This window comes from Sciurus carolinensis, chromosome 17, assembly GCF_902686445.1.
Source record: "Sciurus carolinensis chromosome 17, mSciCar1.2, whole genome shotgun sequence".
Taxonomy (NCBI): domain Eukaryota; kingdom Metazoa; phylum Chordata; class Mammalia; order Rodentia; family Sciuridae; genus Sciurus; species Sciurus carolinensis.
Genome location: NC_062229.1, coordinates 4,538,931 through 4,557,299, shown reverse-complemented (window position 1 = coordinate 4,557,299; position 18,369 = coordinate 4,538,931). Strand labels below are relative to the sequence as shown.

The window sequence follows — 18,369 nt, the reverse complement described above, 5'->3', positions numbered from 1 at the left end:
GGGAATTTTCTCCATTCCCTGTCCACAAACGCAAGACTGCCAGCTCATGTGCACAGCAGCCCTGGAACACCGTATCTTTTGACGTGTATCTGAGACTACCACATACTTGTTATTGGAAAGCCATCAGTCATGTGAGTGGCACTTTTTATGGTTGAGGTTGTCCCCATGGAAACTCTCCTCGCACAGACCCTGCACGGGGACGGATTTCATACTATTATTTGCACAGGGACAGGTTTCAGACTGTTATTCTCCATTCGTACTTCCCTATTCCCATGGAGGCTGCCGTCCTCTCCCTCCCACCACTAGGAAGTTGTCATACCTAATTCCAGCAATGACACAGAAAACCTCAACACGGAGCTAAACACAGAGAAAGAGAAGCCAAGAATTCAAGGCACAAGGTGTTATCAGGGAGAAAAGGAGAACTTGCAACTTTGGAAGGGGCATCAACTAGAATAGAAGCACACTTCAGCGAGAAGACGGTTGGAAATGCAAAAGGAGAAAAGCGGAGAGCGCCAGGAGGTCCCAGCACAGCCTGGATCATGTAGGTTAAACTCAATTAGACGACAGGGAGTTGGACTAATGACGTTAATAAGATGGTGGTGAACAGATATGGGTGAACTTTGCACCAAGCAAACAATACACATTTTAAAGTGCTCTTGGAATATTTAGAAAAATTGATCATCTGTTAAATAAAAAATAATGCCCAATACATTCCAAAAAACAGACCCTGCACTGACCCTAATCTTTGGCTACCACTAAGCATAATTAAAAGTTAGTTCTTTTTTAAAATATTTTTTTAGATGTTGATAGACCTTTATTTTATTCATTTATTTATATGTGGTCTGAGAATCGAACCCAGTGCCTCACACATGCTAGGCATGCACTCTACCACTGAGCTACAACCCCAGCCCCAGAAATTAATTTTTAAAAACTTAACCAGACAAGCATGCAAGACTGCCGCAGACCGCTCTATCACTTAAAACAACAAAAACAACTCAAGATCTTTCAACTTTGATCAAGGGGGATCAAGGCACTGGAAGTGTAGATTATTCTAAGACAATGAAGGTGTGAATGTGGAGATGAATGCAGAGTTTTAAATGATTATGTTGAGAAATCACAAAAATGAGACAATGAATAATGAAACCAGCCTATACAGGAGGAAGGAAATAATAAATCAGCAGGGATGAACTGATTGAAAACAACTGACAAATTCAAGAATGAATCTTCTAGAGCTGTGCTGCCTTTAATGAAAATTAAGTTGAAGATTTGCTTCCTTGGCCATACTAGCCAAGATTCCAGTCCTTGGTGGCCACATGTGGCTAGTGACTACCAAATTAGACAAGAATCAATCAAATGAGGTGAGAAAAACGGGGGAGGGAGATGGAGAGAACAAATATTGTATATAAAATTAAGAATGAAAACGGAGATGTAACTTAAAGTCCACTAAAAAATCATAAGCAGAACTTTGCTAATAATCTGGAAACTGACCAAAGTAACTTCATATACGGACCTAAGTGCTCATTTTATTTAGCTTGTTTCCAGTTGTGAGAAATCAATACTCCGAATTTGCCCCTGAAAACAGTTATCCCTGTATCTGGTCACTTGTACTCTCTCGCTATCCTTAATTTCTATATAGCATGTAAAATGCATATTGACTCAAGTAGCAGAAGACATAAATAAATTGAAAGGCAGCAACTTTAAAAGTTATTCCTATAGTTAATTGGCTCAAATGTTATATTATATACACAAATCAGGAAAATGTCAAGAATGTGCAAACAACCCCAGGGCCTTACACCTTTGCAAGAGTGAATTTTCAGAGCAGGCTGGGTGGCTTAATTGTGACTTGGCAACCACAAACATGCAGTTTTGTGTAGACACCTGGCTCTCCAGCACTGATGACCTGGACTCCACACTTCTTTACCCTCCTGAGTTGTGTTCAGATATGCAAGGTAAAAGCCTGGGTGTCCCCCAGCAGGTAAGTGCAGATGGCTACCTAGGCCAGCCTCTTCCTCCTTTCCCTGATGTCTTCTGGTCTACCCACCAGAGTCAGAAAAGCTGCCCCCAAATGTGGATCTGCTGGTGTCCTTCCTACTGGAAGTTCTTCTCTGGCTCCTCCCAGGGTGGGGGTGGCACAAAGTCTAAGCCCCTGGGCTCCCCACCTTTCCTTTGTGGCCTGATCATGCCTCTCTTCTCCCTGTACTTTGCCCTTCATCAACTGTTTGCAGATCCCTGATGCAGTCCTGGGGATTCACACTTCTACCTGTACTGTTTTCTGGAGGTCACTTAATCCCCATTTTTTTTTTTCCCTTCTTCCTATAATTTAGCATGAACCTACTGTATGCTTGACTCTGGGATGCAGTAACAACTAAGACAAAAGTTCATCCCTTATGTAGGGCTTATATCTCTTCTGTGTATCCTGGGAGGGCAGGGACAGGGTACCCATCCATTTATGTACCCCCAGTGCCTAGATGGGGCCAATTGAGGTGAACCAGGATGAAGATATGAAGGTAATTCACAGCTTGTGACTCAGTGATACTACCAGTCTCAGTCTCTTCAGGAGATCAGGGTTTGAGTTCTGGCTGGGTTGGCATCCACAAATTATTGGCCCTTCTGTGTCTGTTTTCCCTTTATTGGGGGTGGTTGTTTGAATATTGGAGTTAGTGAGATCTTATTAACTAAATATGGGTTGAACATTGTATGCTGCAAAAGGACTACATTTTAAAGTGTATTTATGAATGGATGAGGAGGTTGTTACGTGAGATAAGGCCCATTTGCTGCCTCGGTTTACTGGAATTGCAAATATATAGAGAACACAAGTTTGGTCTCTTCAAAGGCAGAGAATACTGGCCAGAGGCATCCCCAAAACGTGGCATTAAAGAAAGTATCTGTGAGTACGATCCTTGACTTTCTGGGCACATTGTGGGCGGCACATTAGGGCGTGCTGTCCCGGGGAGTACAGAAATGCGGACCTTCCCCTCCCATCCCCGCCCCAGTGGGGGATTTTGCTGTGTGGTCCTGCCCCTCTCTGGGCCTCTCCCCAGCGAGGCCTGGGGCCAGAGCGTCCCTCCGGCAGTCCCGAGCGCTGCCACGCGGTGACCCGATCTCCTCCCGGGCACACGCCCAGCGCCACGCGCAGCCCAAGCCACTCGGGTGGATGTTCGATGCACACTCAGCTGAGTAGTTTCCTTTAGCTTTTTTCAAAGTACCATGCGTCGTAGGTGCTCCTTGCACGGTCTGCACTCGGGAGAGGCCCTCCCCGAGCCCCGGCGAGAAGTGCAGCGGCTGCAGTGCTCCATTGAGCGCGGGTCCGGCGAGCGCAGCCCCGCGCGCCTGGGGGGTGGGGCCAGGGCCCTGCAGCACGCCCGCCCATTGGCTGAGCGCGAGGGCGGCACTGCGGCTGCAGCTGCACTCCGGCCTGGATTCCACCGAAAGGAACAGAACGCGCCGCCGGCTTTGTGGCGCGCGGACGCCGCAGGCTTGAGGGGGCGGGGCCTCACAAGCCTGGGCCCGCCTCCCGTGGCACAACCGCCGGGAACCAACCTATCCTGAGATTGCCCTAGCGGGAAGGCTCTCCCCCGCCCCGCCCCTTTCCTGGCGTCTGTGTGCGCTGTAGATCTCCGAAGAAGTCCGCCGCTTGCACTGGGCCCGCCCCTGTGGCCATACACACCCACACACCCACCCACGCGTACACTCCATCAGTTTTGGGGTGAGGAGGCCCCGTTCTGGGACTGTTCTCCCTGCTTTTCCTGCCTCTACGCGCAGTGTATTCCTCCGAACAGCTGCTCAGCTCGCACTGGGCCCTCCTGCACTTACGCGCGCGCGCGCGCGCACACACACACACACACACACACACACGCTCACACACACTCACGCTCACACTCACTCTCACGTACGTACGCGAAACTGACCAATCGTGAGGCCGCCCTCGCGGGGAGGGTCCCTGGGCTCCACGTCTTTTTTTGCTTCTGCGTGCGCCGTATTTCTCCAAAGAGCTCTACAGCTAAATTCCAAAAGCGTTCGTTCGGGCTGGTGTCGTATTGTCAGGGAAGGAAAAGGGGCGCCTCCCTGCTTCAAGGACCGGCGCTCCTGCAGTCGCGCTACCGACCACCCAGTTGTCAAAATCTCAGGCCCTGCCCCCACCCACCATTAAATCATTTACTAGATTCCAAGGGGAGGAATTTGGCCCCGGGGACTCGAACCTCTGAGGTCAGGGTCTGGGCCAGCGTGGGAGAGAAAGGCTTTGAATGGAAACAAAGTATATTGTTTTAAGGAGTTTATAAAATTCACACTAGGGAGAGAAGAAGGGCTGGTTGTGAATGTGCCGGCAGGCTCATGATGTAACCGTGTGGTTTGGAAATTTCTGGAAAGCAATAATGTTTGGACTAATAAATTTTGAACTTGTTTTGTTTTTGTTTTAATTTAAGCGACAGGCTTTGGGAAGGAATGTAGCAAAATGTTACCGACGTTTGCCACACTATGGAAACATTTAAACATTAAAGAGTAGTTTTTGTCTTTGATTTTGTTTCACCATACAGCTTCTTAAGAAAAACCAAACTGATTTAAGAAGGGGGACGAAGCGCGAGGGTGGGGGGAGTCAAAGTGCTGCATTTCTGTGTGCAAGTTATTTATCCTGCAGCGTTGCATTCATTTCTCTTACTACTTAAGCTTTTAACTTTGCTTTTGACAAATTGATCGCTCTTTATTTTGATGTAGTTACAAAAGAAACAAACGGATAAGTTCTAAGAATTGTACCCGGATCCATCAATTGTTTACCTTTTACCCTATTCGTGTTATTTATGTATGCGTGCACCTTGTATGCATTTTTTCATGAACCATTGGAGAATCCTTTGCAATTATGCTCCTTCCTTAATTGTTTAGTGAGTTTTCCCCAAAACAAGAAGACTCCCTTACACAATGGCAATACAATAATAAAAATCAGGAAATTAACGCCCATACATTTTAATCCAGACTTATGTAAATCTCATCAGTGGTCCTGATGTTGTCCTTCACTGATAATGTAAGCCCCCCCCCCCCCCCCCCCGTGAGTTTCAGCGGGGGGGGGGTCACATTTTGCATTTAGTTGCTACTTCTCTTTAATCTTTTAGTCTATAGAATTGCGTGTGTGTGTGTGTGTGTGTGTGTGTGTGTGTGTGTGTGTGTCTTTCATGACTGTGATACTGTTGAAGAGCATGGGCTAGTTATTTTATAGAATGTTCTTAAATTGGATTATTATTCTTTGGAAAGAAGATCACACAAGTCCTCTGCCCATATCTGGAGGCCCCTTTTATTGGCAGTGCTATTTGAAACATCTGTGACTGGAATCCTTCAGAAGAAATACACCTTACAGCTCAGCAGGACACACGACCTGCATTTTACCTGAAAGAAAACTGTGCAAATTTAACCCTTGTTTTCTCCCACTCTGATGATTTCTATTTTCTCCCTCTCTGTCTTCTCCCCGCCCCAAAGGAACCCCCCCCCCCCAAAAAAAAAGAAAAGCAAAAATCCTCCAAAACTTCCTTCCCAGGGAAGAAAGTGCTGGGAGATGTGGGAGCATTGCTGGTCTGGATTAGTTGAGGTCAGGGGTGCCAGTTCTGTGTCACTCATGTTGGATGCTTATGCAATACCAGAACAGGTTTCCTGTTTTCCACAAATATCTATGACAATATCTATCACATGGGGGCATCTGAAAAAAGAAAAACGAATTGCCAACAATTTATTGAAGAGTCCATAAAAGAACAAAGCATTTATTCAAATGGAGCTACCTCTGTGCTCCTGTGATTTTGTAATAAAGCAAAAATGACTTTCCATATTTTTATCTGTGAATGATGGTTGTACACAGTGGTGGAATTCATTGTTACCTACTCACACATGCACAGAATATAACAGTGTAATTTTGCCAACATCATTCCCCCGTGCTTCCCCTTCCCCGCCTCCTTCTCCCCCTGGTCTCTTTCTTCTGCTTAACTGATCTCCCTTCAATTTTCATGAGATCACCTGACCTCCATTTTCTTTTCCTTGTTCCTCTCTAGTTTCTACATATGAGAGAAATTGTACGACCCTTGACTTTCTGAGTTTGGCTTATTTCACTTCACATAATGTTCTATCTGTTTTTCTGCAAATGGCACAACTTCATTCTTCATGGATGAATAAAATTCTATTGTGTATATACACCATGTTTTCTTTATCTATCATTGCCAGACACCTAGGATGGTTCCACAGTTGGCTATTGTGAATTGTGCTGCTATAAACATGGGTATGAATATAGCACTGTAGTTCGATGACTAATTCTTAAGGATAAATACCAAGGAGTGGTGTAGCTCCACGGTGGCTCCATGCTTAGTCTCTTGAGAAGCCTCCTTACTGATTTCCATTGTGTTTGCACTAATTCATAATCCCACCAACAGTGTAAAAGTGTCCTTTTTCTCCACATCCTCCCCTTGCATTTATTGTTGTTTGTGTTTTGGAGTGAGATGAAATCTCAGGTAGTTTTGATTTGCATTTTCCTAATGGCTAATGAGATTGACCATTTTTTCATGTATTTGTTGATCATTCATATTCCTTCTGTTTAGTTCATTTGCCCTTTTATTAATTGGATTGTTGGGGTTTTGGTGTTAAGTTTTCTGTGTTCTTTATATGCTCTGGATATTAGTCCTTCATCAGAAGAGTAGCTAGCAAAGAGTCTCTCCCATTCTGTAGGCTGTCTCTTCACATTCTCAACCATTTCCTTTGCTGTGCAGAGGCTTTTCATTTGATGCCATTCCATGTATTAACTCTTGGCATTATTTCCTGAACTTCAGGGGTCATATTGAGAAAGCCATTGCCTGTACTTATATGCTGGAGTATTCACCTACATCTCTTCTAGGAGTTGCATAGTTTCTGGTCTGAATCCTAGGTCTTTGATCCATTTTGAGTTGGCTTTTGTGCAGGTTGAGAACTATCTAGGCAAGAGAAGGGAATGAAAGAAATTTTAAAAAGGACAAAGTCAAATTATCACTGTCTTCAGATGATATGATCCTATACATAGAAAATCCCCAAACACCAGAAGACATCTAGAGGCCATAAACAGATTCAGTAAAGTAGCTGGTTATAGAGTCAATATACAAAAATCAATCACTCAAAAACATTTTAAGATATCTAGGAATAAATCTAACCAAGAAAGTGGAAGACCTGTACAATGAGAACATTGAAGAAAGAAATCAAAGAAAACACAAGAACATGGAAAGACCTCCCATGTTCATGGATGGACAGAACTAATAATGTTAAAATGGCAGTATGACCAAGAGCAACAAACAGATTTAATGCAGTTTCCATCAAAATGCCAGTGATGTTCTCCACAGAACTAGAAAAAAGTCCTAAAATTCATTTGGAAGAAAAAAAGACCCAGAATAGCCAAAGCAACTTTAAGTCAAAAAAAGTAATGCTGGAAGGCATCACAATATCTGACTTCAAATTATACGACAGAGATAAAGTAACAAAAACTGGTTGTGGCATAAAAGCAGATACATAGACCAATGGTATGGAAGCAAAGATAGAGACAAACCCACACATCTACAGTCATCTACTCTGCAACAAAGGTGCCAAACATACATTGGAGAAAAGACAGTCTTTTTAATAAATGGCACTGGGAATACTGATTCTTCACGTGTAGGAGAATGAGGTAAAAATGATTTTAAAAAGACACTTTGCATAAGGTGTTTATGATTTCTCAACTATTCTTATGCAGTTGGTGCTGGAATATTTGGAATAGAATCACATCACTGATCAATAACATTTCCTTGTTTGCCTCCGAGAGGCTTCTCAAAATATATTTTTATAGGCCTAGGGAGGCTGAGGTAGGAGGATCACAAGTTCAAGTCTAGCCTGGGCAACATAGCAAGACCCTATCTCCAAAAAAAAAAAAAAAAAAAAAAAGATGTAGTGTACACACAGATGTAGTGTACATAGTAAAAAATAAAAATCAAATTGGATGGATTTCTTCTTGTGCCCCTTCTAAAAGGATGTATGAATCATATATCCTTTCCCTTTTAACTCATTTGAAAGTATAGTTTACATGGGGTAAAATTCATCCACCTTAGTTTAAAGTTCTGTGAATTTTTAAAAATTTTATTTTTAACGGATACATAAAAGCATAAAAATTATGCGCATTAATGTCATACCACGAAATCTTTTGATGCCTGTGTATGTTGGGTAGTGTTTAAATCCGGGTGAACATATTTCTCTCCCTGGGCTGAGGGTGTGGTTCAGAGGTAGAGCACTTGCCTGGCATGGATGCCGCCCTTGGCTCATCCCCAGCTCTGCAAGAAAAACAAATGGAAGAACCGTATCCATCTCCTCAAACATTTGTCACTTCTTTATGGCGAAAACTTTCAAAATCCTTCCTTCCAGCATTTCGACATGTGCGGCGCATTGTCGTTATCTGTATTCGCCTTACTGTGCAACAGCCCTGGAACTTCTTGATCCTCCCTCTTTCCTCCCTCCTTGCTTTCTTCTTTGCCTGGGCTCCTTGGAACCGGGGGTGGAGCCGGGCCCTCCTCCCACGCTGGGCCAGGGCTCTGCACTGAGCCAGGGCCCACCTCCTCCGCCCCTTCCACTGTATTTTAGTGACACTCATCAACCTTCCCCCTCCTCCCCTCCTGATACATAGGTGATGATCAGCACCATTAAGATGCGGAACGGCCCCCACCCCAAAATCCTCCTGTGCCCTCCTGGGTCCAGCCGAGGTGGTCACTCGGTGGCCTCCATTGGCACTGTGGTCTTGCCCTTTCCAGGATGTCCTATAAGCAGAATCACCTTGTGCACAGCCTGCGATGGAGATGTTTGGCGCAGCTGCTGGCTTTGTTGGCAAGTGTTGGATGCTCTTCCTTTGCATTGTCCAGGCTGGAAGGCTTGTGTGTTTGGGAAGTCATTTTATTAGGGCTTTGATGATGATTCTTATGAATGAAAGGGCCGGCCGGCCCTTGGATAGGGCCCCAGCCCAGGAAATGGCTCTTTCCTGCTCTCGTGTGTTCTGCCAGAGCCGGTGTTTGTGACCCCTGGATCATTGTCTGCCTTATGTATTGCTTCCTCCAATTGAGTCTCAGCCCTCAGATCCCCCGACAGATCAGTACTAATGATGACACTGATAATGACAATGACAATGATGCAGTTGGCCTCCCACAGCCTCACGTCCCACATTCCCCCTGTTCCACCAACTGTGGGTCAAAACAAGCCAGGAAAAAAACGCACCTGTCCTGAACACGGACAAACATTTTTCTTGTCGGTATTTCCCTGAACAGTACAGCAAAACCGTTTACCTAGCATCTAAGTGGTGCGGGTATTGTAATTCATCCAGAGGTGATTTCAGGTGCACAGTAGCCTGTATGCAGGTTCTAAGCAAATGCCACATCATTTCCCACAGGGACATGAACACCTGTTGATTTAGGTATTTGCAGGTGTTCTTGGAATTCTGGTGCTTTTCTCATATCATCCCATTGAGTTCTTGCAATAGTCCCAACAGAACGTAGGAGATGCTTGTTGCCATCCTATTTTGGGAACAAGAAAATCAAGACTGCCATTGGTGTACCAAGGAAATCTTCATGGTGTGCCTGTTAGGTGGCAAGGTGCCTGATCTCTAAAGCTGAGTGCATCGCATGCCTGTGGCTCCTCTGTTTGTGGATCCTGGAGGTGACCGCAGTCCCTGGTCATTCTTCCCACCCAAGAGTGTCAGGTGCAGAGCCAAAGATGGAGATTCCATTGTTGATCCTGCTGCTTCTCTGCTGGGCCTGTCTTCTTGCCTCTGTGAAAAGGAGATAATGCTACTTACCTGACTCAGGTGTTGTGTGACCCTAAAAGCGCTTCGGAAACACTCGTGGGTCCTCTCCCCCAAGACCTGCTCTTATTGGAGGTGTTGAAATCTTTTGGGATTCATCTAAAGAGGCAGAATATGCCCTTAGATAGCTACACCCAGGACTTGGTGAGGGGGTTGGTGTGGGTCTCCTACTGGGCATTCTTGGATGAATTCTTGAGCCACTAAGAATTGGAGTCTTCCCCAAAGTCCTTCCTTTGCCCCCTCCACCGATTGGGCAGATGACTCCTGAACTCCTGCCGTACCTATTTTAGGAGTGGGTGCAGTAACCCCAGGCCCTAGGACTCCTCTCTAGACAAACAAGTTAAAAAAATGCAAGATAAGTTTTCAAGAGTGATAAACGCTGTATGGAGATTTTAATAAGATAATGAGTTGGAGCATGGTTTGAGAAGTAGAGGCAATTTCCTTTGGGAGGATCTTTGTCATAAGTTGGGACCTGAAGGCTGAGAAGGAGCTGGTCATGAAGGGACAAAGGGCAGAGTGCTCCAGCTAGCTAGAATAGCAGATGAAAGGCTCTGAGGCAGGACCAAGCCTACCTGTGTAGGCTGCCCTGGGCTGGGAGGGCTCAGTGGGACTGGACCCCGGGGAGCATGGAGGCCTTGGCAAGGCGTTCATTTTTATTCTCTAAGGCGGCAATCTTCCATGCAGGAGGCAGGAAGTCACTGTGGCAATTAAAATTGAAATTGGAAAAGAGAATTAATACAGTTAGAAATACAGTTAGAAGTTAGTCCCTCTAGAGAAATGGGAACTTTTGTGCACTGTTAACTGGAGTGCAAAGTGGTCCTGTCACTGTGGAAAACAGTATGGCTGCTCATCGAGAGATTACTAGAATTAGCATTCGATTCCGAAATTCCTCTTCCGGGTACATTGTCTGAAAGAATTGAAGGCAGGGATGTGAGGAATCTTTGTGCACCCGTGTTCAGGGCAGCAACACTCACAGAAGCCAAAAGGTAGAACTAAGTGACCGCCCATGGATGACTGGATAAAGGGACTCGGCTGTCCTCACAGTGGGATGTCTTTCAACCACTGAAAGGAGGGTCCGGTGCCTGCTGCACCACAGATGAACCTGGGGGCATTTTGCTCTGTGAAATCAGCCAGATGTCCATGAAAGGACAAAGGAGTCCACTCACAGGAGGTCCCCAGAGTCGTCAGATTCACAGAGACAGAGCTATGGGGGCTGGGCAGGGGCTGGGCAGGGGCTGGGGAGTTCAATAGGGACAGAGTTTCAGTTTGGGCAGATGCGAAAGTCCCCATTGCACAGCCAGGTCCTTAATGCCCCCTGACTACGTGCTTAAAAATGGCCAAGGTGCCACATTTATGCTGTGTGTATTTCAGCACAATCTAACAAGAAAGTGTGCTGTCGCCCTGTTCATAGCACAGAGGCGAAGCAGCTGCTGTGCTGGTCAGCACAGATAAAGAGCGTTGCCATCATCCCCAGAACTTCAGCTGGACGCTGCTGCTCCTGTGTGGAGGTAGCTTCCAGGGCTGTTTCTCTTCTGGCTGGCGGGAAAGTTCACCGTGACAATGACAGAGCCTGATTTTGGATGGATAGCAGTCCCTGGCTTCCAAGCCTTTTTTAGGCGGTGCGGTGGAAGGAAGTACCTTTGAGAACAGGCCAGGCGTGTGGCCCAGGGCTGTCTGGCCTCTGGGAAGCTGTCAGGAGCCTGGGAAGCGGGTGCACAGGATGGATACCAAGGGCCGACAAGCAGAGGTAACCAGGAAGCCTTGAGTGGTGGGGCCCTGGGAGGAAGGGCAGGTGTACCAGCGGGGGAGGCCAGCCTTGGTTCAGTGGCTTCCAGCAAGAAGGCTCCTCCTGCCAAGTCTGCACAAGGCTCGCTCCTCACTTGCAGGGCCTCCTTCCTCCTGGATCACCAGTCTCCCTTCCATCCTCCAAGTGCCTCTCCCGACCCTCAGCCACGTACCTGTTCCACCTGTTCACACATTCCTGTGTTTAAGTAACTAATATGCCACCTCCCGAAGACCCTGTGGTCTCACAGGCAGGGGCTGTGGCCACCTTTCCCCCAACAGGGGCTGCGGCATCTACATCAGCATAAGCAAATGTTTGTGGAAGAAACTGGTTTTTAGTTTTTATTTTTTTGTGGGGGAGGGAGGTCCACTGAACCCTGTGCCATCAGTGTCCCCATTTGTGAAGTGGGAAAACATGGAGATAACACTGTGTCCACTTCCCACTTGGGGTGAATCTGACTCTCTAGAGCCAACGGTGGAATTCTCAGGAAATTTACAAGACTTTTGTTAAACCCGGGCACTATTAAAGGTTAGATGGTATAAACCTACCATCAAATTGTAAGTCCTCAAACTTCACCACTTCCTAGTTAGTACTGCATTTTTCCGTTATTTGTGCCTTTGAGATTATTTACTACTTTGTATCTTTAATAGATACAGATTGTATCTACGATTGGAAATAGTATTTAATGGGATGCTACCGTGTAGCTCTTGCCACCTCTGTGTTCAGTGGCTTCCTGTGGGTGACCTGAAATGGACCCTGGAAATTGGCAGATGTTTTTAAGTTAGGGTCTCTCTGAACCCCCGCCCCACGTGGTTGTTGGATATTCCAGTCTCTCCTTGGTTCTGGAGCTTCAGGGAGTCGGTGGAGGTGCCTGGCAGGCGGGTGTGTGGAGCTGTGGCTGTTTTTGTTATTATTTTGCTTGGCTTCCACTCCCCGGTCCGGAACCGCTGCCTGTGCAGACAGAAAGTGAGCAAAGCCGGTGACCAGCTGTGCTTTCTTCCCTCCAGTTTGCCCGACCATCTGTAAGTCGCACGGCTGCACCGCCGAAGGGCTCTGCTGTCACAGCGAGTGCTTGGGCAACTGCTCCGAGCCCGACGACCCCACCAAGTGCGTTGCCTGCCGCAACTTCTACCTGGACGGCCGGTGCGTGGAGACCTGCCCGCCCCCCTACTACCACTTCCAAGACTGGCGCTGTGTGAACTTCAGCTTCTGCCAGGACCTGCACAACAGATGCAAGAACTCACGGAGGCAGGGCTGCCACCAGTACGTCATTCACAACAACAAATGTATCCCCGAATGTCCTTCCGGGTACACCATGAATTCCAGCAAGTGAGTCCTCGGGGTAGGGGAGGAGGAGGGCCAAGAGGGGAGGAGCGTGGGGCTGTCGATCATGCTTAACGCCCTTAACATGGCTAAGTGTGGTGATGACAGTTTGCCTGTTAATGCTGCATGCAAAGCAAAGGTCCCTGGCCATGAGCGAGGTTGCGGCTGTGGAGTGCTCTGCCCGGGGACACGCTTGGATCTCTTAGGTGACATTTTGCCCCGTGTTTTGGTCCTGGGCCCTGGCGCAGGAGTGAACAAGCATTTTCTCTAAAGAACTGGGCGATTCGTATCTCCAGTGTCTTACACTCCATTCTTTAGTTAGAGGGGACATCAAGGCAGGTGTCCTTCATTTCCCCTGGGATCCTCCACGGGGTCCTCACTGATGTGGTTGCTTCCTTGTTATGCCAAGGATATAACTGAGGTTTTCCACGTCTTCCCCGTGTGGAGCTAGACAGAGTGTGGCATCCACCCAAAATAATGCCCCGGGGAGGAAGAGACCGCCTTCTGCGGCATTCCCGGCCTTTGCGTTCTTGGAAGGAGAGCACAAACCATTTCCTCCCAGTTGGGTGGAAACAGCAGGGCTTTCTCTTGGATCATGAGCCAGATTTTCTACACATGCCATGGGTTCTGGGTCTGTATCCTTCGTTTCTAAGGTGAGATATTTTAGTGTCTGGGGCCATAACCACGTTTTAAAATCTGTTTCCTGGTTTTTGTATTGAGGGGTAAAAAAACAAAAAACAAAAAATACCCAAAAAATCTCCACCGCAAAAAAACACAAAAACAAATCAGAAACAGACGCACGTCGGGTGGCCTTGGGCTGACCTGCTTACGTAAAAAATCTTCCTCTTCAGACTTGAGAATTAGCCAAGCGAGAGTGTTCTGGTGGGAAATTTTATTTCCCTGAGTGGAGAGGGCAGGAAGGAAAACAATCTTTATTTCAGTCCTTATGAACCTTCCTTAGTGTTTATGAAACCTGAAAGTACAATGTGTTTTGTGTTATTCATTTTTGATGTACAAAAAAAAAAAAAAAAAAAAAAAAACCTCAAGTGGTCTTGCTGACCGAAAATAGGCCTCTGTATCACCTTTGCTTGCTTGGATGGAACAAATTTTTTTTTTTCCTGGTCAGTTTAACAGTAAGGTTGGGAAAATGAACATATTCCTTTGGATTCATTTCTCCTTTTTTTTTTTTTTCCCCATATGAAATAAAGAGAGGGCATTGATGGCTTATGGGGAGATGTTTGTTTAAAAGACCTTGACTTAAATAAAAGGCATTTCCCCCTCACTAGATGGAAGGCCTGAGAAATGCAGCAGCTTCTTTTCATGCTTTCACCGACGGTGTGTTAAAACCTAGAATGTAACCCCGAGGAGCACAGGGGTGTGGCTCAGGGGTTAGAGCTGGCCTAGCAGGTGGGAGGCCCTGGGCTCCATCCCAGCCCCACCCACACAAAGCAAGCCCAAGCCACCCCTCTAAGAAATGACCAGCACCTCCCTGACAGCTGGGGCCCAGTGATGGCTTCCGATAACAATGCAGCGTCATTTTTCTTTATAGTTAAAACATTTTTTTAACGATATTTTTATTTCTGAAGCTCTTATTTCATGGAAGGCTTTTTAGTACTGCTGTGTTTTCTAATGTGGTTTGATATCGAAGAGGGCCAGATATGTGTGTTTTTTTTTTTCCATTCTGGGTGGCTTATCTGGGACGTGGTTCTTAGTATTTTTGGAGCAGAGTTCTGGGAAGTGACATCAATTGATCAAAATGCATCCCATCTGTGGTCACCCCAAAGCACCCGGTGAATCAGTAGGGTATGCTTTCCTGAGAGGAGGGGACCCAGAAACTTGGCGAGCGTGTGGGGTGTCTGTTGGGAAGGGGGAGATATGCCAAATCCTCCCGTTTTCTCGCCCCTGCTCATCAGCGCCCTCCCGGACGGTCGCGGCTCCGTCCTGCAGCACCCAGCACCTTTCACATTCTGTGCTGACTGCCCTGCTTCTGTCATCACTGTCTGGGCCAGAGTAACCTTTTTTCTTCTTTGAGGTGCTGGGAACAGGTCCCAGGGCTTCACACCTATGAGTTGCGCCACCCCAGCCCTCACTGGGAGCTCTAAAACGCCGGCCATCTGATCATGCCCAACACTCCGGCAGCTGCCCAGGGTCCTACACAGCCTCCAGTGTGCCGCCTCCAACCCCACAGGTTCGCATCTGGCTCCAACCCTGCGGCCTGGCCTTCCCGTAGCCCTGGGCCTTCCCTCCAGCCTCGCGCCTTCTTCCCGCCTCGCCTGGGCGTTGGCTGCTCTCTCTCCTAGAATGCTGCATCCCCCCACCCTGGCTGGCCGACTTCTGTCTGTCCTGCAGGTTGTCACTTAGAAGTCACCTGCCTGGAGACTGCTTCCCTGTCTACATGGGCCTTCTGCCCGCTTCTGGCCCATCGTTTTAACTCTTACAGCATTTTTCACCAGCTGATATCTCTGTTGTCCCCCACTGGGTCATGAGGTTTGTGACATCAGTCAGCTCTTGCTGTGTAACCAGTCATCACGGTGCCTAGGGGTGTAAAGCAGCCCTGACTCATGCATTCCGTGGTTTTGTTGCTTGACTGCAGCTCAATCTGGCCAGGGCTGGCTTGGGGATGGCTGGATGGTTTAGGACCACTTCTCTCAGTCACCTGGGGCCTCTCTCCATGAGGTCTTTCACCCCAGTAGCCAAGAAAAACAGGCCCCAAACTCCAAGAGCTCTTTGAGCCTCTACCTGCATCAATTGCTAATATTTCTCTGGCCACAGAGAGTCACGCGGCCAAGCCACGATTCCACAGGTGGATATCAGCCCTTCCTGGTGGAAAAGACCACAAGAACAGCAAAGAACTCATGGCCACTCGCTGTTCCCCACCAGGAAAGCTGTGCTCTGCTTTATTCACTCCTGAGACCCCACAGCAGGGAGCAGGGGCTGGCGAAGAGCCAGGTAGTCGATACTTTACTTTCAGCTCTGAGGGCCATGTGTTCTCCATTGCCGTGACTCAGCTCAGACTCCACAGGGCAAGAGCAGGCCAGGCGCTGTGTAACCGAGGGGTGTGGCTGTGTCCAATAGAAAGGTATTTGCAAAAACAGGTGGCCAGCTGGATCTGGCCCCTGGCCGTGGTTTGCCAACCCCAGGCTCAAAGCCCTGCCTGTCGCATAGGTGTGGAGACGATGAAAGAACCCACACATGTGGTTGCTGCTCTGTGTGCTGCCCAGCTGTTCTGACCACCTGGGGCTACTGCACACAACTCTGTCACCGACTACCTGTGGTCAGCACCAGACTCCATGGGTTCAAGCCTCCATCCCCAACAAGACCGCCATTACTTCAGACACCAACTGTATACCCTGGGGGTCCCCAGAACACCCACGCCGCTGACAACTGGCTGTAAATGCTTTGGGTTTGGTGATTCATTAGAAGTACTCAGAACTGACATAAACCCTCGGCTGCAGTTTCACCACAAAGGACACAGAGGCTGAGGTCTGAGAGAGGCCGAGGCAGGGCAACCCAGCTTTTGCCCGTGAACTCAGAGCCTGTCACCTTCTGGCACATCCATATGACGGGCCATCAGCCAGGGAACTCCACTCTGCTTCGGTCTATAATCTGCTGGGGTCTCATTATGTAGGCCTGATGGAGGGAGGCATTGGCCACGTGCCTGAACTGCATGCTCAGCCCCTCCGCTCTCCCTGGAGGTCTGGCAACTGGACGTTCCAACCCTCTGCTCACGTGGGTGGTCCGTCCAGTGATGGGTTCCCATCCTGAAGGTATCTTGGGGCCTGCCACAAGTCACCTCCACCTTCCAGCTCCTGACAGCATTTCTTGTTGTTCAGAAAATCCCGAGAGTTCCAGAAGCCCTGTGCTGGGAACCTGGACAAAGACCACACATGTAGTCACCCCTCAGAACCCCTGGAGGATTGATCCCAGGACCCTCTAGAGACCCACGTCTGTGGCTGCTCAGGTCCCTTGTATAAAATGGTCTGGTACAAGACGGAGCGGCCCTTATCCAGAATGCTGGCAACACAAATATTTTGGATTTTTCTAGATGTAGGGAAATTCACACACATATAATAGGTCGCTTACTCTTTACTGATTATAACAAGTAAAAAAGCCTGTATGTATTCCATACAGGTGCATTTTTTTTTCTGAATATTTTTTGTCTTTGGTTGGTTGAATCCACAGATGTGAGACCTGTGGATATGGGGGAGGATTGTATTCTTTAGTAAAAAAAATAAATCGGTCTGAAGTGCTGCGTCCACAGAGATGTGGAAATAATAGTAGAACAAAGATACACGAATAAGTGATCATCAGAGCATAAATGCCGGTTTTTGTTTTCTATGTTGTTAGGGGTCATCATTGTCTGTTTTACCCATAAGGAAACAGACTTTGAGACTCTAACAGTTGGAAATCTGGTGGTTTTGTGTGACAGAACCCAAACTCAAACTGACTTAAGCAAGATTAAAGGAATTTATTGGTGCCCATAGCCAAAAAGTTTAGGGAACTGCTTCAGGCACAGCTGCATCCAGGAGCTCAACTCATGTACACAATCCATCTCTTTCCATCTTCTATCTCTTTTATTTTGCTCTCCATTTTTCTTTCTTTTCTTTTCTTTTCAACCCAGGTAGCTTCTCCTTTCTCCCTCACTCTTTGCCCTGTGCCAGCAAGATGGGATATCCTCTCAGATACTCCAGAAGCAGATAATTTCTCCTTCTAGGAAGTTCTAGTGAAGCCCTCCCTGGGCTGACTTGGATTGTATACTTGCCTCTGAGCTCCCAGGATGGCGGAAGCTGTGCTCAGCCTGGCCTGCGTCCTGCACCCTGCTTGGGTCGCGCATGAATTTGGCAGTCTAGCCCTGACCTCAGAGATCCTGAGCAAGGGCAGGTGGACTCCCAAAGGACGCCTGGGATCATACATTTGAGGGTGTCATGCTGCAGGCAGGCAATGCCAAGGGCTGTCTGTCACCTTCTCTCAGACACAAAGTGGTCACAGCCTGCCCCACAAGGACAGCGAGCGTCCTGTGTCCTTGGAGCGGTGACCTCAGTCCTACCACTTGGTCAAATGGCACGGGCCCCTCTTCAGGTCATTCCCTAATTTCCGTCACCCCCGTGTGCCTTGCGTCCGCGGCTCCGGTATCACCCACAGGCTGAGACGCGGCCCTGCCTCCGTGGGACGCCGAGCCGATCCATCACCCTGGGGTGTGGCAGAAATTGTGCTGCCACTTTGGGGTGAAGTGTGAGTCTTGTTGTTTTGGGATACAAGCGTGTCCTCTAGCTTCTGGGTCACGCTCTAGAGTCTGCCGCTAAGGGGAGGTGACCTCAGTCTCACTTCTGGCGGTGGGTTTTACCTGGGGATGATTTGTTGCCCTCCCACCCAGGGGACATTGGACAATGTCTGGGGACATTGCGGGTTGAGCAGAGCCCAGAGTCGCCGGGCACCCCATCTGGCCTCCAGTGTT

General features: G+C 47.8%; 1 protein-coding gene across 5 annotated transcripts in view; it reads left to right on the top strand.

Annotated features, from left to right (window-relative positions):
• The window catches only part of Insr (insulin receptor), a 132,957-nt gene that overhangs the window by 72,670 nt on the left and 41,918 nt on the right, over positions 1–18,369 (top strand). For all 5 annotated transcript variants that reach the window (XM_047530737.1, XM_047530736.1, XM_047530735.1 and 2 more), the window contains one exon: positions 12,599–12,920. In XM_047530737.1, coding sequence (XP_047386693.1) covers positions 12,599–12,920 — 322 coding nt within the window. The remainder of the gene's footprint in view (positions 1–12,598; positions 12,921–18,369) is intronic.